The sequence below is a fragment of the Giraffa tippelskirchi genome, chromosome 12, assembly GCF_054371585.1.
Source record: "Giraffa tippelskirchi isolate mGirTip1 chromosome 12, T2T-mGirTip1v1.2.pri, whole genome shotgun sequence".
Classification (NCBI taxonomy): Eukaryota; Metazoa; Chordata; class Mammalia; order Artiodactyla; family Giraffidae; genus Giraffa; species Giraffa tippelskirchi.
This window is the reverse complement of record NC_137286.1, coordinates 33,559,358-33,577,381: the sequence shown is the minus strand read 5'-3', so window position 1 is coordinate 33,577,381 and position 18,024 is coordinate 33,559,358. Positions and strand designations below refer to the sequence as shown.

The window sequence follows — 18,024 nt, the reverse complement described above, 5'->3', positions numbered from 1 at the left end:
AATTCTTTGGTGCCTTCTTTATGGTCCAACTCTCACATCCATACATGACTACTGGAAAAGCCATAGCTTTGACTAGACAGACCTTTGTTGGCAAAGTAATGTCTCTGCTTTTTAATACACTGTCTAGGTTTGTCATAGCTTTTCTTCCAAGGAGCAAGCGTCTTTTAATTTCATGGCTGCAGTCGCCATCTGCAGGGATTTTGGAGCCCAAGAGAATAAATTCTCTCACTGTTTCCATTGCTTCCCCATCTATGTGCCATGAAATGATGGGACCAGATGCCATGATCTTAGTTTTTTGAATGTTGAGTTTTAAGTCAGCTTTTTCACTCTCCTCTTTCACCTTCATCAAGAGGCTCTTTAGTTCCTCTTCGCTTTCTGCCATAAGGGTGGTGTCATCTGCATATCTGAGGTTATTGATATTTCTCCCAGCAGTCTTGATTCTACCTTGTATTTCACCAACCCAGCATTTCGCATGATGTACTCTGCATATAAGTTAAATAAGCAGGATGACAGTATATAACCTTGATGTACTCCTTTCCCAATGTGGAATCAGTCCATTGTTCCATGTCTGGTTCTAACTGTTGCTTCTTGACCTGCATATAGATTTCTCAAGAGGCAGGTAAGGTGGTCTGGTATTACTGTCTCTTTAAGAATTTTCCACAGTTTGTTGTGATCCACACAGTCAAAGGCTTTGGCATAGTCAATAAAGCAGAAGTTGATGTTTTTCTGGAACTCTCTTGCTTTTTCTGTGATCCAGTGGATGTTGGTGATTTGATCTCTGGTTCCTCTGCCTTTTCTAAATCCAGCTTGAACATTTGGAAGTTCTCGGTTCACGTACTGTTAAAGCCTTGCTTGGAGAATTTTAAGTATTACTTTGCTAGCTTGTGAGAGAGTGCAATTGTGTGGTAGTTTGAGCATTCTTTGGCACTGCCTTTCTTTGGGATTGGAATGAAAACTGACCTTTTCCAGTCCTGTGACCACTGCTGAGTTTTCCAAATTTGCTGACATATTGAGTGCAACACTTTAACAGCATCATATGTTAAGTGATAGGAAGTACCACGGTATGTTAAGTATCATGCATTTTTTCACTGTGCTTTCACAATAGCATTTAATTTGCTCCTCATTGCTTCACCTCGAAGGTAAATAGTAGCCCGGGTTTTAAAATGAGCAAGCTGGGGCTCAAGAGAGCAGAAAGACTTGGCCCACGTGACACTGGTGGTTCACGGTGAAGCTTGGTCTCCAGTGCCTGGATTCTGACCCCTGCTGATGGGTCTGTGGGTGTCGTGGTCTGCTTTGAGTCCTCAGATGGGGGATGCATCTGTGAGAGGAAGAGTTCATTTAGGGAATAAACCCAGGCGAGTCAGATGAACTCCGCAGTTATCTGTGAGCAGGGAGAAGAACTCACCTTATTTCCTTACGATGCAAACATGGTGGGGAGGAATGAATGACTTGGTGTATATGAAAGTACACCACCAAATTCCCCTGAATTTATTTGGAGAGTGAGGGTTTCCTCTTTGGCTTGACAACATCTGTCTTCCTCTCTTTGGGGAAAACCCATAAGTGACTGTTCCTGCTCCACCCCATGCAGGGACCTAAGCCTCTTTCTGGCTGTTCATCTCCCCTGCCTTCCTGCCCTGGGGGCAGATGGCACTGCCTGGGAGTTGGGCACAGCTCTAGGGCTAATCTTAACCCCCTTATTTATGGCTTCTCTAAGACCAGAGGGGTCTCAACCTTTCTTTTGGGGTGGGGTGGGGTGTCTCCACTTTGAATGGCCTAAAGCTGAAAGTGACTTCATCAGAAGTGAGTGTCCAAGGCAGCTCTTCCAGCTGGGAAGCCCGTAGCCTTCTGGCTTCTCTGTGACCAGAACTATAATGATACCAGCATCAGTTGAGTACTTTCTGTGTCGGTTCCTTTTCAGAGTGCTTTACATCCATTCATCCACCCAGCAGTCTATGAAATGTAGTAGCTCCAGCATTGCCCTTATTAGCTTACTGGCAGCTCAGAGAAGAGAACTTAGACTGGCAACTAATTGAGTATGATTTACAACTACCCTCTCTGGTACTTGCTGTGAGTCTCTTAGGAGTTGAACCAGAGTGATCCTAGAAGGAGTGGGTCAGAGATTCATAAGTGAAGGGCTTTCTGAGCAGAAGCAAGAAAGAACCTTCAGATGCAAGAGAGAGTGATGAGACCAGTCTTGCTGCAGCAGAGCAGGCATATTGGGGAAGAGTCAAGAAGGCTGCGGAGAAAAAAAAAAAAAGGCTGCGGAAGTGGAAAAACCTCTTTGCCGAGAAGTGTTTGATGTAATAGGTCCTACAGTGAGAACAGAAAGTGTTCTTGGTTAGAAAGCAGTGTTCTGGCAGCGGTGTTACACGGAACAAGGTCAAGTGAACTACCTAATGCATGCTAAGTCGCCTCAGTCATGTCTGACTCTTTGCAACTCTGGACTGTAGCCTATCAGGCTCTTCTGTCCATGGGATTCTCCAGGCAAGAATACTGGAGTGGGTTGCCATGTCCTCCTCCAGGGGATCTTCCCGACCCGGGGGTCGAACCCAGGTCTCATGTCTCCTGAATTGGCAGGTGGGTTCTTTACCACTAGCGCCACCTAAGAGGACCCAAAGATGAAGTGTGGGACAGTGGGAAGGCCACCCTGTGAACTTGGCCTGTAGTGGATTAGAACCTGGGCCCTGAGAGCAGCAGGTGCCAGGAGGTGTCAAAGGATTGGCAAGTCTTGGCTGATGATGCTTCTTTACCTTCTGTTCCAGGCTGAATCCCAAAAATGTTCACCAGAGGCCTACAGTGGCCCTACTATGTGGGCCTCACGTGAAGGGGGCTCAGGGTATCAGTTGTGGAAGGCACCTAGCCAATCATGACGTCCAGGTCATCCTCTTTCTGCCCAACTTCGTGAAGATGCTGGAATCCATTACCAATGAGCTGTCTCTCTTCAGCAAGACCCAGGGCCAACAAGTGTCTAGCCTCAGAGGTGAGCACCTGCGCGGGGTTGGGGCCGTGCCCTCCTCAGTGCTTTCGTGGTCGGGTGGTGCCACCCAGTGGCGACAGGTGGAAAAGCACCACAAGTGTAAAGAGCACTTTGCTCATTGAGTAGTCTTAGAATTTTAAGGAAATAAATACCTTTGGTGTTGACTTGCCTACTCCCCATCTCTTCACCTTCTCCCTCCTCCCACCACTCAGATGGAGAGGTGGGGATCCATTTATTTGTTTCACAGATAATTACAGAACGGGTGCTGTTCCTTTTGTGGCGCTTACATTCTGGTTAGGACAGATGACAAGTGACATTTCTCTCAGGTCAGATGGTAGTAAGTGCTATGGAGACAAATAAAACAGGGAAGGGAGCTCATGAATGTTGGAGGGTTGGGTAGAGGGTAGCAGTAGACTTAAGACATTTCAGGGTACAGTCATAAAGGGCCTGTGGATCTTTATGTAAGGTTTGAACTTTTAGTCTGAGTGAGATGGAGAGTCACTTTAGGAATAAGTACCAGGACGATATAATCCAGCTCGGGTTCCAGACGATCATTACGTCTGTTGTTTGAGTGCAGACTGTAGACTTACACAGAATTATTAAGGCTGTTGTAATAATTGGAACGAGAAGTGATGGTGGCTGAGACAGCATGAAGGTGATGAAAGGTGGTTCGTTTCTGAAGCAATATTGAAGATAAGAGTTTATAGATTGGCTGTAAAGGATAAGAGAAAGAGAAGGGTTAAGAATGACTCCAAGGTTCTTGACCTGAGTAACTGGAAGGATGGAGGTGCCATCACTGAGATGGGAAGAGCTGGGGGAGGTTTGGGGAAGAAGAGCAGAAGCTCAGTTGGAGATGCCCATTGGATAGGCAGGTGGAAATGTTGATTGATGGAGATGAGTCTGGAGTTAAGTGAAGGGATCCAGTCTGGAGTTACAAGTGTGGGGGTGGTATTTAAAGCCGTAATGAGCCTGGATAAGGTATCTTCTAGGAACAGAGAATAGATAGGTTGTTAGAGTGAGTTCTTTGGATAGAATTTTAAGAGACCAGCTAAGAGACAGGGAAAGAGTGGTCATTGAAGGAGAAGGAAAGCCTAGAGAGTCTGGTACCTGAAAAGCAAGTAAAGAAAAGCGGGTGTGAACAGCTGTGTCAGCAAGCCTTTCTAGGTTGAGTTCAGATGAAGATTGAGACTTGACTACTGGATCCAGCAGTGTGGAAGCCCCTAGTGATCTTGACAGGAGCAGTTTCAAGTGGTATGGTGAAGTGTGGTCTGATTGGAGTGGGTTTAAAATGAGAACAGGGGAGAAGTGGAGCAAGCAAATGTGGCCCAGAGAAAGGGCCTTGCGAGGGATCGGATGGCAAGATGGGGCCAGAACCTCAGTCTCTTAACTCGCAGGTCAGGCTCCTGTGGGCATGAGGAAGGGAAGATGCCATTCCCACTCTCGAAAGCCTCGGAGCTCACAGGGACACTCGCATCCCCACCCTTAGTGGCCTGTTCTGAGACTCTTAATTGAGGTATGTCAGTACATAAGGCTGAGACCTGGGAAGGGGTTCTCATACATGGGTTGCCCCTCTTAAGATCTGTAATATGATGCCCTTTTTCAGGCAGTTATTCTTCCTCTGCTGCCCACAAGGCTTCCTATCCCAGTTGCTCCAGGATGTTCACCCTTGAGTTTGGTCTGAGTTCCACTAGTCTCAGTTTAACCTCTTAGGCTGGTCAGGACTTATGTGCTTATTGAGCCATCTGTTCTTACACTGTGCCAGAGGCTTGGTGAGAGCAGAGAAGGCTTTTTAAACACCTGGGAGAAGTGAGAGATTCCTTCCCTATTCTTAAGTTTGGGCTGCAAGAAGGACTCATTTCTATAATAGTGAAGGGCCCAGCAAGGCCAGGCTGTGGGAGCAGGCCAGCCTGGTGTAGAGTGAGCACGCTCTTGCCTAATCACACTTCTTGGTCCAGACAGCAAATGGCAGTCAGCCCAATTCTCCTGGGCCCTGGTCACATCCTCCTCCTGAAGGCTGACTTGGTAATAGAGCTCACCTTCCCAGAGCTTATAATTTACCAGGAAGTTAGATGTGCAGAGGAGGCGGGGCCTTATGCCCTGAGAAGCTCTGCTCACCCAGCACGACAGTGCTTCAGCTTGGGAGCTCCACGAGGACAGTGGTCCATTGGGCTGACGTACCCTTGGTCTCCAGCACCCAGCGCAGCTAGGTCTTGGAACTCCTGGAGCCTGAGTCCCAGCCCAACCTTGAAAAGCCTGGTCTCTGCAGAGGCATTGGAGTGGTGTCTGAACAAGACATTCTTGGGGTCACCGAGGTTCTTGTCCCAGACTGGACTGCTCTCTACTTTATAGGGGTTACAGATGGCACTCTTTCCACCTGCAGATCTGCCCACTAGCCCTGTGGACCTGGTGATCAACTGTCTGGATTGCCCCGAGAATGCCTTCCTGCGGGATCAGCCCTGGTACAAGGCAGCTGTGGCCTGGGCCAACCAGAACCGGGCACCAGTACTCAGCATAGACCCTCCTGTGCATGAAGGTGAACAGGGCATCGATGCCAAGTGGTCACTGGCTCTGGGCCTGCCCCTGCCTCTGGGGGAGCACGCGGGCCGCGTCTATCTGTGCGACATCGGCATCCCCCAGCAGGTCTTCCAGGAGGTGGGCGTTAGCTACCACTCGCCGTTTGGCTGCAAGTTTGTCATCCCGCTGCACTCCGCCTAGAAGGGCTCTGGGCAGGCTGCACCTCGTAGTCCCCTGCTGCTCTTGACAGCGAACGCCTTAAGGATGTGAAGCTTCATGGACCTTGTTGTTAAATTTTTTCTCTTTTCATTTTGTTTCTTTGAAAGAACAGATCATATTTAAAACTGACCTGTCATGTGCCCTGAGCCAGGGAAGGCTTTCCCACTGGGGGCACGGGGCTAGTGGCAGGCTAAGTGCACAGTGGCTCCAGGCATCTCTCACTCAGCCCCCTGCATGGTCAGGTCGGGCTTTGTTTACAGACATAGGCAGCTTACAGACTGTATGTCAGGTTTACAGCCACTGGGCCTGGGCCGCTGCCTCGCGGGGTGGGGCCGTCCTGTTTGGGGGTCTGTGCTTGCTCTGGTTCAGAGCTTGTGGCTTTGTCTCCCCTGCTTCCTCCAGCCAAGCAGCCCCTCCTCTGATCATGTAGAACTGGCTGCACTGCCGCTGTCCACTAGAGGGCAGACTTGCATTCTCGGTTCAATTTGAGGGTTTTTGAGGCCTTCCCTGAGCCCCACCGCAAGATGATTTGGGGGCTTTGACCCTTTCCTTTCTCCTGAGCTGATCAAGTTTTACGCTAGTTTTTTTTTTTTTTTTTCCCAAGGGTCCTTCCTCCTTTCCACTCCATCACTCTGAGAGGCAGGGAAGGGAGGCAGGGTGGCATCTGAATGGTTACTGCATTGGGATTTTTTTTTTTTTTTTAATCCTGTTTTTCTGTTGTCTTCAGCACAGGTAGTATAAGCTTATGTTACTGTAGAACCACAGTGCCCATCTTGCCAGCAGTGCCCCCCAATCCCATACTCTGTAGCTGGGGACTGAGCCTTTGCCTAGTCTGGGGCCAGACCCCTCAGGGTGCAGCTTTAATGTTCAGTATTGGGGAGGCCCCTGGGGGAGCCTGGTGCTGAACCAGAGGAGGCTCCCTGGTGCTTCTGTCCTAAGCCACCACTCCCCCCTCCTCCTTGCCTGCACACATACCCCTACTCTCTTCTGCTCCCTCTGCCCTTCACTTGAAATGGTCCCTTGCAACTGTGGGCGCATGACCCTCCCATGTGGGCTCTCTCCCCACCCACCCCCTCCAGCTTTTACAGTGTCTGGGCCTTGAACCCTTTGATTGTCCTCTCTGGATGTGTAGGCTCAGGGCCAGCACGCTGTCTCAAAGATGCCAAAATGAGGCTAGTTCTGGATGAGCTAGCTGGTGGGACGCAGCCTTAGGAATACAGTGCTGCTCAGATCCTAAGGCACTGAGCCCCCACATGTTCACAGGCCCCGGAAGTTGGCAGAACAGGAGCCATGTCCTGAAGTTCCCGAGAGGGGCCCTTGCAGAGGCTTGTGCTTTAAAGCCTTTTTCAGGGGCTTCAGGCTTCCTTCTGCTCTGTGCCCACCCAGTATGGTTAAGGGGGTGAGTGGAAGGGCTTGCCAAGGATCATGGACGCAGGGTAGGCCCTGGTACCCTTGGTTTCAGGATACTTACCACTTTCCTTATAGGAGCATAGCTAGGGCAGATTAGGGCAGAGAGGGCTGGTCCCTCCTTTCCTCCCAGCCTCCCTCAGATGCTCAGTTGTCTCCAGCGGTGGAAGGCGGCCAGCGACTGTGAATCCCGTGCTGTGTATCCTTCCTGAACCTCTGCTCACTCTCAGGGCCGAGAAGCTCCTGAAGGAGGCCCTCTCTCTAGAGGTGGGGCTGTAGTTTGAGGAGCAATGCTGGGTTACAGGCATTTTAGTAAGCAACCATTCAACAGGTTCTGGCTGGCTGTTAATGCAGTGAGGTCTCCTCATTGGGTCCAGTGAAAAATGAGCTAGAACCCTGGCCCAGAAGACTCCCCTAGTAAGTCATGGGGACCCTGTGGGTGATGGCCTTGGGTTGAGGGGCCACTGGGAGCTGGTGCCCAAGCCTCTATTTTCTCCCCAGGTGGCACTGGAGCCTCTTCCTGCCCTCAGCCTGGGGCTGCCCCAGTGGTGGTAAAGATAGCATGATTCCTCCATCTTCACCTCTTTTCAGAGGCATCCTACCCACAGTGCCCAGTCCCCATGGGGCCCCAGTCAGGTGGCCAAAACTCATTCATGCAGCTCTTGGGGAACCAAAAACCAGCACTAAAATAAAGCTGAATGACGGGAGTCTTGTGTGCTGTGGTACATTGCTCTGTGGGCTGCAGTGCAGTGAGGTACTGCATCCCCAGCCCTAGAAACCTGCCTTGATCCTCACACTTCACCTCAACAAGCCAGTTATTGGGCATACACACCCTGAAGTCTCAGTCAGAGACAGGGCTGGAAGGACAGGTAAGCCCAGTGGGCCATTCCTGGTATGTTCTTTGGGGCTGAGAGGTACAGGGGCCAGCAGGGAAGCAGGCGCAGGACAGAGCCCAGGTGCCTTTCCAGACTGTTGAGCAGATCTGCCGCTGCTCTTCTGGGCTCAGGGGGACACCCGAGCTTCTGGCTAGCTTTTCCGGGCCTGGCCCAGTTCACACGTAGCTCTCCACAAGCGGCACTGCTAAGAAAGACTTTATTAATAAGGTAGGGAGGGGAGCAGGCAAGGAGCCTGGAGATGGACACACTGGTACCAGGGGCTACAAACAGTAAGAAACACTTTATTATAACTTTACAACATATAAATAGCTTGGGTCAAATCTGTGCTTTCTGGCAGATGGGCATCAGGTCTCCTCCCCTGCAGGCTCCTGCCTTCCTTCACATTGCACTGTTCACGGGTGGCTCTGGCCCTGGGGCCGGTGGTAGAGGTTGGAGGAAAGGGGCCGGGCAGTCCAGTCCCGCTCTCCATCTCCGATGCAGTGGCTGCACGCCTGTCATCTGCTTGGGTTGCGGCTGGTGTGGAAGGACCGCTCCTCAGGGGTCAAACCAGCAAAGAAGGGGTGCAGCAGGGCCTCCGCCAGTGTGATGCGCTGGGCAGGGTCAAATTCTAACATCCTCCTCATCAGGTCAAACAGCTGTACGTGCTCCAGAGTGTCTTGGAGCATATAACTCTGCTCAGGGACACAAGGTGCCTCAGTGTGATGGCGGGCCGTGGGAAGCCACAGCCGGTCCCCTTGCCTCTGGGAAGCTTTGCTGCATGGCTGAGGAGGCAGGATGCCCTCCTGGAGGACTACTTCTGCCTTCCTGGACAAGGAGCAGATCTTTGGTTTTCCTGCCTGTAATCATGTCTGCTCTGAACTTGTCAGGCTACTGGGTGTCTTGCTGGCTTGATGCCTCTGCCCCCATGTGCAAAGTTCTGACAGGTGGGTAGATAGCACCTCTGTGAAATCCACTTGTCCAAGCACCAAATGCAGTTGACAGAGGCTTCTTGGCCATGTCTAGGTCTTCCCCTACCCTCCCCTCAGTCCTGCCTAGTGAGAAAAAAGGGAGCGGGAAGTAGCAGGGTCTCGGACATCTGGCTCTTCCGGATGCCCCTTGATTACATCAGAGCCACCCTGTGGGGAAGGGGAAGAGCTAAGGGCCCTTCTAGGGCAGTCTGCAAGAAGCCTCACTGCCAGCACCCGGCAGCCTTGGGCACAGCCTCCCACAGAGCCGGAACGAGGAGGCCGCTTTTAGCTGCCTGGCCTCTGCTGTGTGTTTGCCCAGTGCCTGGGGTCTCCTTGGCATGAGTTGAGCTGGGGGAAGCCAGAAACTGACCTTCAGAGGTTTGCAGTTCTCCTTCACATACCGGCCGTCAGAACTGTTCTCATCCCAAACCAGGCCCCCTTTGTAGAAATATTTCTGCTTCCTGAAAACAAAAGACAGGAAGGGTGGAGTCTTAAAAGTGGGAAAGACAGCAGCAGTGTGGAGAACAGCAGTAAAGCAAGGCAGGGGACCCTGGCCTGCCCCAGCAGGAAGGTCTGGGCAACAGCTTTGCCAGGTCACTCCGAGATAGGAAAGCCCTGAGGGAGCAATCCTTACCTTGTCCGGTGGATCATGTGTGACGGGATGGGCCCCAGGATCTTCTCCATCATCACCAAATGCTCTCGGTTCTCGTGGGTCTGTGGAAGGGTGAGGGACACAGCAAGTGGGAATCATGACAGCCTCCGCCCCCTCCAAGTCCCTCAGAGAATAAAGGATAAGAAAGATGGTCAAAGTCTCCCTGCCCCAGGAGATGCAAACCCACTAATGGGATAGCAGTTGCAGCCTTTCTGACCGGGTGGCAGCCTGGGACCAGGGAGGAAGCCAACCTGTTCCCTCAGGGTGAGACTTCTCGACCCTTCAGGTGTACTGCATGATGACACACCTCATTCTGGCTAGTTCCTCTCTCCCCATAAAGTGCCCTGCCCTAGCCCATCTCCATGCCCTCACCCACGCTGTGCCTCTTGCCTGGAACACTCCTCCCACCCCAATCCTCCACCCCTGATGACTGACTGCAAGAGTCCCTGAGTGTTCCAGCTACCTTGACTGACCTCTTCCTTCCCAAGCACCTACAACCCTCTGGAGTCTAATCTCACAACATGCTGATGGGTGGGTGGGGGTCCCTCCCACACTAGGCCTCTGCAGCTTAGGGTAGGGGGCTGATGAGGGAGAGGCCTTACCTGGAAGAGTGTGAAGCCCCGGTAGTACTCAAAGAGAATGCAGCCGATGCTCCAGACATCGCAGGGCTGTGCCCAGCCCAGCTCTGAAAGCCAAGATGGGGTGGGCTATGAGACTCAGCTCTGTGCTCCCAGCCTAGAGGTCACAGGGCCACTACCAGGCTATCTGGCAAGACTCCTGGCCAAAACCCAGAAGTCCCTTTCTTAAGACCAAGTCAACAGCCACAGAGACTCAGGACACTGGCCCCAGGTGTGGACAGGCACCACACTCCCTGTTTTCATAGCTTGCCAACAACTGCCTGCTTTATCGGGCTGGGAGCTGCAGTCACTCACCAAGGATCACCTCAGGTGGACGATAGTGACGGGTGGCCACGATGGTCGTGTGATGCTCATGGTCAAAGGTAGCACTGCCGAAGTCAGCCACTCGGATGCTGGTGTTCTTCACTGACTTCTCCTCACAGCTCTGAAGGGCAGGGAAGGTGAGCCAGGTCAGGAGTCTGTACTGGTGGGTAACCGACTCCTGGAACAGGGCCTCGATCTTTACCCCATCAATAAATACCTTGTGCTCATTGTAGAGGGTTTCAAACTCAGAATTCACAAACAGGATGTTCTCTGGCTTCAAGTCTGTGTGGGTCAGTTGGTTCTCATGTAGAACTGGGGGAGCAGGAGGGAAGCAGACACTGAAAACCAGGGCTTCCTCTCTGGCCCGCCTGCCAGCGCTAGGCCAGCTCCCTCCTCCAGAGCCAGCCTGCTAGAACCCTCAGCCCCTAACCTCAGCAGTGTAACAGGGAGAGGAGCACACTGCCTCTGCTCTGGCTTCCCTCAAGGGTTCTCTGTACTTATGAACTCAGAGGGTTCTAATTCTTGAGGGGGCAGAGGAGATGCCTTCCATTTAGAAAACCTCCTTCCACCTGAGGGGACCAGGTCTCTCAGCAAAGCTGCAGTATCAGTCTTGGGGTGGTTCCCTCTCCCAAGCACCAGCTACACAAGGCCCAAGGCAAAATGAAAATGTAGGTCTCCTTATTCAAAAGTTACTTAGACTCTCAAGATGGTAGTAGGAGAGCATTAAACCAAGCACAGGGCTCCCTATGAAACAGTGAAGCCAGTCCTGCCTTTCTCCCCTCACCCCCAGCCCCGAGCAGGGGGAAGTCTGCCTTTTCCCTCCAACCCTGTCCCACCGATGGTTGTACCCTGCCACTCATCACTTTTCCCATCTGGCACTCAAGACCCTTCCAACGGTGTAGCCCACCTCTCTTGACATGGGCCCTTTCTTCACCACAGTGAGCTGCGGCACATGCTAGGCTCTGCGCCAGCGCTGGGTGGCTCACCTGGCTTGGAACGCTCTCCCCAGTCCTGTCATCTATGCAGACCCTGCCAGTCTAGGTCTAGGTCTAGCCACCTCCTCCAGTGAGCCTTTCCAACCTGTTTCAACCACTACAAATCCTGCAGCACTGGGCACAGGTACCACCTTAGAGGTTGGCAGACAGATGGGAAATGATGGTGAGACAGATGGTGTCTGTGTTGATAGGATCTGTGGGTGGGATCTACCAGGTCAGTCTGCGACCTCTTCATCCTATGCAGGAAGGTAGGAATGGGGATGGTATGGGGCTAATCCTAGAGCAGCTCTCTCCCTTTTTCTCTTCCGGAGAGCCTGGGGTCAGAGCTCAGCTCCAGAGGCCCCTGGAGGGGACTGCAGCCTCTCCATCCTCACAGATTCCTACTTGAAGGCCTTTCAGCCAAAGGGGCCCTAGTGTCTTGGGCCCAGCAGAACAGTCAGCAATGTGTTGGAGCAACTGATGGGAGGGCAGGGCCACCAGGTGCCTTTGCTGCAGACAGGAGGCTGCCCCTGCTCCACTTGAGGGTGGGAACTTACATCTAAGGGCGTGGCAGAGCTGGTAGGCCATGTGCCGGACATGTGGTAGAGGGTAAGGCTGGAAGTTATTCTCCTTTAGGAACTCAAAGGTGTTCTTGCCCAGGAGCTCAAAGGCGATGCACATGTGACCGTGGAAGTTGAACCAGTCAGACATCAAGACGCACAGGCTGGAGAAGGATGGATGGGGCTCAGGGTCTGTGCTGGGGGGCTGGCTGCCCACCTGCTCCCTCAGGTGAAGACAGTCCCCATTCCCTCCCAGGCTACTGGGTCACACACAGGATGCAGATTCACAAAGAGAAAGAAAACTATGGGCACAGTGCCTGCTCTCAAAGAAATGTGGAGTAACCAGGCCACTCCACAGGACGAGCGCCCTCCGCCAAGCTTCTTGAGTCTGCAGGGCTCAGCGCCACGCTTGCGGAGGGGAAGGCTCCATGCCTGTGTGCTCCTCTGGGTATCTCTGACTACGTGAGCACCCTAAACAGTTTTGGGTTTATATCTTGTCTAATGCCCACCACAACCCAGTGAAGCCTCTAATTCACAAACGCAGGGCGAGGAGGCCACCTCAGAACATAGAGCTGGTTGCAGTGAAGCCTAGACTGAAACCCAGATGTTCCTTCCAACAAGACTTACTCGCTGGACTGCCCGGCTCAGGCTGTTGGGAGAAGGCGTGGTGCTAGCCCAGCCAAAGGGCACTGCTCAGTCCCAGTGGGTCTGGGCCACTGGGCTGGACTGACACTGACCCCTAGGAAGCTTCCCACCTATTCCCTGCCGACACTCACAACTTGTTCTCTTTGTCCTTCTCCTTGATCTTCTTGAGAACGTTGATTTCTAGCCGGGCGGCCTCCCGGTACTTGCCTACATTGCGGATGATCTTCAGGGCAACCTGAGACTTCCCTCTGGACCAGGAAAGGAAGCAGCAGTCCTCATGAGAAGCTGTGCAGCCCTTCCCCCACCCTCCACCCCAACTCAGCAACTCCTGGCAAAGGCTACTTAGGGCTCCAGGAACAGGGCTGCCCTGAAGACAGCAGATTCTTGATGCCCAGCCTGCCCCACACAACTCCAGACCTCTACCTGTGCAATACCAAGTTGCTGTTGACAACCGTGCCCATCTTAGGTTTTTACGATCTCAGCCGCTGCCAGCTCCCAGGGGGAGTGGACAGAGGAGCAGAGCCCTATCCTGCTGACCAGCACCAGCCCTAGAGCTTGGTCAGTAACCTGACCTGGAGGCCAGTCAGTCCTGACCCTGGCCAGGCCATCCCACTCAGAACCCTCTGCAGCACCTCCTGACTTTCCTGAGCACATCACCAACTCTACACAAACTGTTCCTCCTGGGGTTCCAGCGGGGAGTGAGAGCCTGGCAGGAGGGGGAGGTGCCAGCAGAGGCTCTTCCCCTCACTGAACCCCAGGACGGATCCCTCAGTGCACCTCCTGGCCCCACCTGCCTCAATACCAGCCATAACATTTGTCAGAGACCCCCGAGTGCCAGGAAGCCTTATTCAGTGTCCATTGAGGATTTTAATAATTCCTGCTCCACACCTCCCACCTTACCCCCAGCACCACCCCTGTATGCCACGTGCAGGTGCCCAGCAGAGAATAACTGGGGAGGTTAGGCTGCCAGGCCCAACACTCTCGGGAAGGGAAAGCCAGTGCTCAGATGCCCAGTGGGAAACTAGAGTGATAAGCCCTGGCCTAAGGGTGTGGCCTAAGACCTCTGGGAAGCTGGCCTTGGTGCCAGAAAGGTTCACAGGTTGAAGGGCAGAGGCATCTTCTAGAACACCCTGCATTCTTCTCATCCCATTTTCCCAGATTTTCACGGTAGGAAAAGACCTCAGAGGGAAAGCCACAACTCCAGACTTGTGGAACAGCATCCCTCAATAGCATTCCGACCCTTGAGACGAGCTCATCACTTCCACACAGCTACTGCCAGAGCTGGGCGGCCCTTCCTTTTGTGGAGCTGAATTCTGCCTTCTCACAAGCCCACTGGCTGACTCCCTCTGGACTCCCTAAAGGTTCCCTGAGCCCTGGGCCTGCCCTTTAGTGACTTCAAAGGCTCGCTTCCCATCTAGCTGCTCAGAGTGACAGCCCAGAGAGCCCCCAGGTGGCAGAGCTCTCAGACCTGCCACCTCTCACCACTGTACAGTCTACATGTCCCTATGCCCACTGGTCCCAGCCCTAACTTCTTGGGACACATGGGGTCTGAAGGGTGTTTAAATGGGAACTGGGTGCCCAGGGAGGCTTCATTGGTAATAATCACTACCTTAAATTGGGGTCACATGGCTGGCTGAATTGCTAGGTTTAACTGTCCTTTCCAGGCACCCCTCAACCTGGGAGCGCCAAGCAGAGCAGGACCCAGCTCCTCCATTCGAGAGCTGGGGGCACAGGCAGACTCTGAGCATGTTTCTTCATCCCTAAAATCACACAAGAGTCACGTACAGGCAGCACGTGGCTCAAATGAGACAGCAAGGACATAAGCACCTTCTGGCCAAAGTGCCACACCAAAGAGAGGCCATTTGAGGCTTGAAGGCAGTGGGCTCACAGGCGGTGGCCTCCCAGCCTAAGGGAAAGGAGGCAAGGGTTCTGGTCTCGAGGAATGGCAAGGGACAAAAAAGTTTTTCACTGTTCAGCCTATAAGGGAGCAAGGGATCCCCAGCAGGATCCCAACACACACAGGTGTACCCCTGCTCTACCTGAGCACATTCAAAGGGGCCCAACCCCTAGCCACACTGCAGAAGGCAGCAGCCCACTTGGTGAGAAAGCCCAGGGTCTTGCTCCTCTCAATGGGGGCCTGCATGGCCTCTCAGGCAGACCTCCAGAGGGTGGAGGTTCATGCTTGAGTTGGGCTCAGCCGTATGCTCAAACCCCTGCCAGGCACCTGAAAGAGCTCACAGGAAGCAGATGCAGACCATGGAGAGGCCAGGGTCTTGCCCTGTTCTGATCTCCACCACAGCCCTGAGGGAGAGGGGAAACTGGAACAGCACCATTCAGTGACCACCAGTTCTTAGGCAGAGATGCCACATGCCCATGAATCCCAGGAAATTGTCCCTATTTTAGGGGATCAGCAAAAACCCAACATGCACAGGAACTTTGGTGCTACTCTTCAAAGAGAAAAAGGTTAAGCTCTGCCACCACCTTCAAGAACCTTGGGACAGCTCTTCCCAGGAAGACAGCTCACCTGGCATGGTCCAAGCACTCCACCACCTTGCCAAAGGTGCCTTCACCCAGGTTCCCCACGATCTCATCTAGGAGAGAAAAGAAAGAGGGCATGAGAACCTGGAGGACAGAGGGCCGGCAGCTCCTGCAAGTTCACAGCATTCAAATTCTCAAAAACATAAAAGGTTTCTTTCTCACTGCTACACTCTTAAAAACAGAAGTTGCTAGCGTCTGTGTCATTCAATTACTGGTGGCCCCTCTAAGGCACCACGCGCAATAGAGGCCCCTCGGGCAGGAGAGGTCTCGTCTAACAAGGGGGATAGAAAGTAGAGAGGTAAAGTTTTACGAAAGGTGGCTGTACATCGCTCTTGGAGCCAATCGCCGATCCGGCACACCAGGTGGCCCTCCTTGTCATCTTCCACACTCCGGCTGCTGCGCTTACTGCTCTGTTGGCTTCTCTGCATGCACCGCCCCCCGAAACGCCATCCGACCAATCGCATGGTAGGCGGTTCCGATTGACAGATTGAGGTGTCAGTCAAAGGCAGAGGTGGAGACGGTGAGGAGCCGGTGGGTTGGTTGATTGGATTTTCCAGATCCCAGCATTTCATAAGGCACACAGCATATATAACGATAGGGATATTGCAAGGGACACGTCAAGACACAAACTGACTTCAAAAACAGAAAAGTAAAAACAGCTACAGGTATGTAAAGAAAACTCGGATATTATCTAAGAGAAAGGCGCCGCAAATGCTCAGAAAGACACCCAGCCTCTGCTGCTAAGGGACTGGGCCATGTGGAGAGTCGCAGGCTTGACTCCCTCCTCCAATGAGTCTCCCCCTCCCGGCCCTCCCGTGTCGGCTTCGGCCAGGGTGAAGACGCAGTGAGAAGGGTGCAAGAAGACGGCGGGCCGAGCCTCGGTCCAATCATCCAGAATGGTCAGAAGCCACTCTGGTTCAGCTGCAGAATGCCCAGTCTGTCTGCCCTCGCGGTCCTGCACATGCCCGACAGCTGCCACCTGCCCCTAGACAGCATCTGTGGCCAGACTCAGCGTCACCAGCAGAACCAGCCTTCCGTCGGCAGCCCTTGCACCACCAGCCTCGAGCAGAGAAGGAGCGCTGGATCCTCTGGGCCGGTCGACTCTCCAAGGCCTACCACCATGATGGCCCACACAGGCCCCAAGCCAGCTCCTGCCCTGGCCTTGGCACCGAGGTGACCCACAGGCCAGACCCGACCTGAGCCTCATGACAACAAAGGGCACCAAAAAGAAAAGAAGCAGAGCCACACACCTGTGGCAGTGTGCAGAGAGGGTACCAGGCCATGCCGGGTGCCTGGTCAACCCTCAAACCACGGCTACTCAGAGAAGTCACGGGAAAGCTCAGCAGAGAAGACACCTGGCCCCCCTCCACTGCCGCACCACTACTCCTCAGAGGCCTTGCGGCCGGGAGCCAGTGAGGGATGGAAGAGGGCTGGGAAGGGAAGACAAGACGGCATATACCCTCCATGACACACAACTGGCCTTCCTTCCCAGAGAGCTGAGCGCAGAGTACGTTCCTGGTCTCAGCAGAGATCTGTACAACACTCCATAATAAGAATGCTTCCAGGCCCTGCTCTGGGCATGTGACCTGCAACTGGACACGGCCTGGAGCTGGGGGCCTTTCTGCCATTTCTTCACATGCCCCACCCCACAGGCAGCTCATCCCCCTCGCCTTGACTGCCCCTCACATGAAGAGGCGAGGCTGAAGAGGGCGTGCCTGAAGGTCAGAGGGCAGGTCCCAGTCCAAGCTCATTGACAGACGGACCCCGCCCTCCACCCATGGGCACTCCAGCCTCCAGGCCTTTGGTGAGGGGTGTGGAGAGGAGACTGCAGAGGTGGATGCAGTCCACACCAGTCAGAGCACTCAGCTGTGTGGCGGGGCAATCTCTGGGTGGGACGGACCAGGTCAAACAGCTCCAGACCATATACCAGCAACCCTATTAAGGATCCTGAAGAAGTGTCCCTGGCCACTCGCACACGTGGCCTATGCCTGGAGCAGTGTGGAGACAGGGAGGCCAGGGGCCAGCCAGCGCCGGAACCAGAACCCCTAAGTTGCCATTGCCAGTGGGCCAGAAGACAGAGGAGCTGGGCCCCTGCTCAGCCCTGCAACTGGACCAGACAACAAATACACACACACACACACACACACACACCAAATGCGCGTGCGTATGGCTGGCAGTACTCACCCAGACCAGCCAGCCTGAGAGAAGGCTAGAAAGAGACGGGGCCTTCAAGCCCCAGCCAGCACACTCTGGCCACCACTCACCGAGGAGGCGCTGCTACAAGACCTGGTGCGGCGTTTGTGGCAGTGGTGGGCATGCTTGCGGGTCCGGTACGGCTCCCTCTCCCGTGACCGCCGGCGATGATGGCAACGTGAAGATCCATAGTAGTCCTCTCCAAAGGATGGGCTCCGGTCTTCACACCGGTATGTGTCGCTGTCACGGTGCTCCCGGTATCTCCTCTGGTAGGGCAGGCGGTCATGGCTGCCAAGAGTCAACTGGTCAGAACTTCTTCCCCCCAAGCAGGCTCCTGTTGCCAGGCAAGACTTGTGTGGTGGGGTCCTTGCAAAGGGCTCACAAGGGTCGCCTGTTGGAGCAGAGGCATCCAGACTATGGGAGGTGGGGAGGGGAGCACATGTATGTGAACTCCAGTCTCCAGACCTGGGGCTCCTGACGGCATCCTTCCAGGGCCGCAGGAGGCAGAGCATGGGGAAGGTGCGCATGGCGGAGGGCCTGTGAGGGCTCCCCCATCACAGA

At 53.7% G+C, this 18,024-nt stretch overlaps 2 protein-coding genes across 16 annotated transcripts in view; one reads left to right on the top strand and one right to left on the bottom strand.

The window, feature by feature from the left end:
* EDC3 (enhancer of mRNA decapping 3) overlaps nt 1–7,824 on the top strand; it is a 50,501-nt gene extending 42,677 nt beyond the window's left edge. For both annotated transcript variants that reach the window (XM_081549460.1, XM_081549461.1), the window contains 2 exons: nt 2,763–2,980; nt 5,358–7,824. In XM_081549460.1, the coding sequence (XP_081405586.1) occupies nt 2,763–2,980; nt 5,358–5,692 (553 nt within the window). In that variant the 3' untranslated portion in view covers nt 5,693–7,824. The remainder of the gene's footprint in view (nt 1–2,762; nt 2,981–5,357) is intronic.
* A 450-nt stretch (nt 7,825–8,274) lies between these two features.
* CLK3 (CDC like kinase 3) overlaps nt 8,275–18,024 on the bottom strand; it is a 31,879-nt gene continuing 22,129 nt past the window's right edge. For 9 of the 14 annotated variants that reach the window (XM_081549441.1, XM_081549444.1, XM_081549440.1 and 6 more), the window contains 11 exons: nt 17,535–17,751; nt 15,596–15,692; nt 15,257–15,323; nt 12,864–12,980; nt 12,085–12,251; nt 10,771–10,865; nt 10,545–10,674; nt 10,215–10,297; nt 9,595–9,674; nt 9,331–9,421; nt 8,275–8,684 (listed from right to left, as the gene is read on the bottom strand). In XM_081549441.1, coding sequence (XP_081405567.1) covers nt 8,508–8,684; nt 9,331–9,421; nt 9,595–9,674; nt 10,215–10,297; nt 10,545–10,674; nt 10,771–10,865; nt 12,085–12,251; nt 12,864–12,980; nt 15,257–15,323; nt 15,596–15,692; nt 17,535–17,751 — 1,321 coding nt within the window. In that variant the 3' untranslated portion in view covers nt 8,275–8,507. Of the gene's footprint in view, nt 9,045–9,330; nt 9,422–9,594; nt 9,675–10,214; nt 10,298–10,544; nt 10,675–10,770; nt 10,866–12,084; nt 12,252–12,863; nt 12,981–15,256; nt 15,324–15,595; nt 15,693–17,534; nt 17,752–18,024 lie in introns of all 14 variants that reach the window. The other 5 variants (XM_081549447.1, XM_081549445.1, XM_081549446.1 and 2 more) reach the window with 2 other exon arrangements.